General features: G+C 29.7%; 1 protein-coding gene across 1 annotated transcript; it reads right to left on the reverse strand.

The window, feature by feature from the left end:
* Window positions 1-260: 260 nt before the first annotated feature.
* LOC133821072 (uncharacterized) lies at window positions 261-1,361 on the reverse strand. Its single transcript, XM_062253581.1, has 2 exons — window positions 846-1,361; window positions 261-725 (listed from the first exon to the last, which is right to left on the reverse strand). The coding sequence occupies exons 1-2, from the start codon at window positions 1,117-1,119 to the stop codon at window positions 325-327; spliced, it is 675 nt and encodes a 224-aa protein (XP_062109565.1). The 5' UTR covers window positions 1,120-1,361; the 3' UTR covers window positions 261-324.
* Window positions 1,362-4,819: the final 3,458 nt, after the last annotated feature.

The following is a 4,819-nucleotide window of genomic DNA, read 5'->3' on the forward strand; positions in this document are numbered from 1 at the left end:
AACAAACTCATAGTGACCCTCGTGAGTGCGAAAGGCTATCTTGTGCACATTTCGTCGATCCATACAAATTTGATGGTACCCGTCACGAAGATCAAGCTTGGAGAAAATTACTGCATTCCCTAATTCATCCAACAATTCATCAATGGTGGGGATCGAAAACCTGTCTTTGACTATGATGCCATTAAGTGCTCTATAATCAACGCAAAATCACCACGATTCGTCTTTCTTTTTTACCAAAAGCACGGGTGAAGAGTACAGACTAGTGCTTGGTTTGACGAACCCCATATTACTCATTTGCTTAACAAGTTTTTCAATGACATCCTTCTAAAAATATGGGTACCTATAGGGCCGCACATTCACCGGATTAGACCCTGGTTGCAAGAAAATTCGATGATCAACCCCACGATAAGGAGGTAGCTGCTTTGGTTCATCAAAAACTTCAGTATACTTAGTGAGTAAGCCCATGCCTTCCTGAGGAAATTGGGACTCCAATTCCGCCAGTTCAAAATTGTCAGTTTTGGGTTCATCCATTACCGCAACCAACTGATACACCCCATTAACATCTCCTTCTCGCAAAAGGGCATGGAATTGTGTATAAGTCAGCTGATGCGCAGAAACATCAGTAGACCCTGCCAACTGCACCACGCTACCTTGCCAAGTGAATTCCATGGTGAGAGCCTTGTGGTCGTGCACACAGGGTCCCAAAGTCTGCAACCATTGCATTCCTAATACAACATCCAAAACATAAATAGGAAGCACATATAAATCCACCACAAATCAATGGCCCTACAGAATCAGCTCAACATCCTTACTGATTTTAGAATAGAGCAAAAAATTTATGTTACCCATATACACCTTGAAGCGCTTGGTGTCCTCACAAGGAAGATGTAACTGATTAGCCAAGGACTCTTGAATAAAATTGTTGTTACTTCCTGTGTCAATAAGGACCTCCAAAGCTTCGCTACCATGTTTAGCCATGAATCTATAAATTCTTGGATTCAGGGAATTAGAAAGCGTATTAAGGCTCACCTCGTCCTCTGCCACTTCTTCTAATTCTTGTGAATTAGCCTCCTCAAGAAAATCACAATCATCATCATCTTGGCCCAATAAAAGAAGCATATGATTCTTACATTATGTCCATAATTAAATTTCTCATCACAAGTAAAGCATATACCCCGATCCCTACGATCCTTCAGTTTAGCAACAAATAACCTCTTAATAGGAAGAGATGGGTTACCTGGTTGAGTAGACTTCGAGCCTGAGGTAGTCTGAGCAGCAGAGCTTGGCTTGAACGCCCGTTGCGATGGAGTTATAGACCCCTGCTGAGGTGTTGGGTTGCACGAGGACCAGCCTAAACGCCCACTGTCAGCACGATTACGGCCAACCAAGTCGTCATGTCTATCCTCAAAGAGTTGAGCCTTAGCCATTGCATCTGCAAGATCAATTGGCGGAGGAGATACTTGAGCCAGACACTCATCGATAACAGACTTGAAGTTCTCCATCTGCGATTCTGCTTGTTGTTCCCACTTGAGGTCCAAAGCTTGCAAAAGCACTGCAATCTCTTTGTTCTTCATGGTGATGAAGGAAGAAATCAATGAAAGCACCAATGGTAGTTACAAGAACTCTTCGAGATAGTGCGAATCTCCCACAGCTGCTATTACAATTAACAACTTGCTAACATAATGTTTAAAATTGCTTTATATAATCAGCAATTTACTAGCAAAACCAAATAAAAATTACATAACAGAATATGCTTGTAGCACTCCTCTCCACCCTCAACGAACCAAGTGCAGCACATAGTCTTTGAGCCAACTAGGCCTTACACGCTTCCTGGTAGCCAACTCCTTCCCTTCTTTCTCAGCTTCCCCCTTCTCTTCAGTAATGAAATCAATACTCTGCTGCAGCTGGTTTGGTCTTCCTCCTGGGTCGGGTCATGTTCCCACTTCTGTATTTGGGCTTGTATAGCTGCTGGGTCCAGTGTGATTGGGCTGGTCAAATTAGTTGGGCTATAGACTCTCCAGTACCTTTTTCACTTCTCCTCTCAATCTCAACCTCTACAGCTACCCAATTTCAACCATTTTCTATTATTTCCACTCTACGACGTCGTTTTCTGTTTCTTTTTGGTTTTTAGTTGGCTTTATCTGATCAAAACTTTGGTGACCCACGACACGAACCCTTCATGCCTCGACTCCCCAATCACGCTAAGCTATTGAGCGAGTTCAATTACTCCATTAGCTTTACTACTTTGACCGAGCTAGTTGTGATGGAAGGGAAGCCTATTGATATATATTTCTGACTCCCCCACTGATTTCATTTAGTCTACTGTTAAATTATACATATATTTGAACTTGAAACTCTATGACGACATAAATTTACCATATGAATATTACCATTTTAGCTTCTTTCCTTTTGAGTACATTATCAAAGTTTAACTTAGAATTCGAAAATGCTAAAGATGGCTCTTATTTTAAATAAACTAAAATATCCCACAACTTGTTTTTGACAAAAAAATTTGGAAGACAAAAATGCTCTTTTAAAATACATTGATATATTTAATTTATAAAATTATTCAACAAACCTAAAATTTAAAATAAATCAAATCCAAAATTAAAATAAATAAAAACTACATTTTTCTTTCTTTTGTGCACTAATATATTTATAGTATTTTGTAAATAATTTATGAAATTAATCAATAAAATCTAAAATTAATTAAATATAATTCAAAATTAAAACAAATATATTTTATTCAATTTGTTTTGGCTTATCATTTTTATTTATTTTTAAATTTAGGTTTTGCTATTAATTATGACAAAATGTTAATTATAATCTTATATTTTAAGGGAGGGTATTCTGTCTTTTAAATATTTTGGACAAATCCCACAATTTTTTTTTGTTGGACAAAAATAAGCAGTGGAACCATTTTTATATAATTAAATAACAAAAGATTATCTTCATTTTTTTTTTAAATTTAGTGTAAAATTTGATAATAAGTTTGAACATAGATAGTAAAATATTAATTTCCCTTTAATATACCTAGTAAAATGATAGAACTAAGTTTTTGGTATTATTTTGTATATTGTATGGTTATTAATGTGAGACTTTTTCAAAAAAAATATTAATTTTGGTAAAAAATTATATTTTTACGGTTAAATATTTTTTTCTTTCAATATTACAATTTATGAGAAATTTTTACATTTTTCCAATTTTGATTTTTAATTTTTTTTTTGTGTTGTTTTTAGTTTTATTTTAGGTTGATGTTATGTTATATTATTTTTTGTTTTAATTTATTTTAGATTGATGCAGTAAGATATTTTTAAGTTGATTTCAACTTTCTAGTTGATTTTTAGTTATTATTTTAGATATTGTATTTTTGTAATTATGAAACTTTAAAAATAGTATTTTTGAAAATTTGAGTATATATTTTATAAAAAAATAAAAAATATATATTTTAAAAAAACCATATTAATTTTGTTAATGTTTGGAATTTCTTATTCCAATCTATTCTCAAAATAGAAAATTTGTGGAGAATATCTTATCTAAATAAAAAATATATATAAGATCAATAGAAATTTTTTCCAAGAAATAAATAAATAAAAATTCTTTTGTCATCTTGTCTATCTTATCAATAAAAAAATACCGTATATAATCAATGGTTATAGTCGAATGAATAAACTACATACATAAAGTAAAGTGATATATATATATATATGTCTTCTGTATAAAAAAAAGTGGATAGATAAAGAATTTTTTTTTGGTTTTAAAGTTTTTATTTTTAATTTTAGCATAATATTACAAATATTTAACGAAATATATTTTTATAAGTTATTAAAAATAGATATTTATTAATTATATTAATATAAATTCAAATATTATAAAATATATGTATTATAATAATATTTAATACAAAATTAGATATTTAATAATTATATTAATATAAATTTAAATATTATAAAATATCATTACATAATAATACATAATACATAATATTAATTTATATTATTTACATTTATAAAAAAAACATATAACTACGTAAGAAGTTAGAATAATATTATAAATATTTTATACATTAAATATTGTAATTTATAATTTAAAATGTTATGATATATATTTTTTTGGAAAACTATAAATAATGTTTATGTTTAATTTTCTCTTTTAATATATTAATGACATTCTTTTATATATATAATATTATTTATTTATTTATTTAAAATTTATATGATAATAATAAAAATTTAATAAATATATTTAATAAAATTTTAAAATAAAACTAAATAAATATACATTGCACATTATTTGTACCTACTACTCTTATATGCTTAGAATTAACTTGTGTATTTCTAATTAATTCTATACGTATACCTAACAAATACCATTAGGAAGCGGCAATTTATTGCCAAAAATGGCAACTTTATTTCTAATTTATTATTTTTTCCAATTTATTTTAATTGAAAAAAATAAGAATAGGACTTTTTTTTAAAAAAAAATATTATTGCTACTTATTTTTGGCGATACGAGTAAAGTAAACGCACAATCGAATTTAAAATCGAATTTTTTTTAACTGAAACTGATAATGATAGATTATTCCTAAAGTATTATAATATTGACTCTTTTCATTTTTATTTTTTTGAGGAATATATTATTCGGTATTGAAAATTGAAGTTGATAATTAAATTTAAAAAATCTTTTATAAAAAAAATAAAAAAACTAGTAACCGGCGGCAAGTGGGAGGGAGTGGGTGGTCAGTTCAGAAAGATCTTTGAATTTTGAAACCCAAAAAAGGAGAAAGTGATTCAAAAAGGTCTCTTCCCTTATAAAGCGC

The sequence above is a fragment of the Humulus lupulus genome, chromosome 3, assembly GCF_963169125.1.
Source record: "Humulus lupulus chromosome 3, drHumLupu1.1, whole genome shotgun sequence".
NCBI classification, from domain to species: domain Eukaryota; kingdom Viridiplantae; phylum Streptophyta; class Magnoliopsida; order Rosales; family Cannabaceae; genus Humulus; species Humulus lupulus.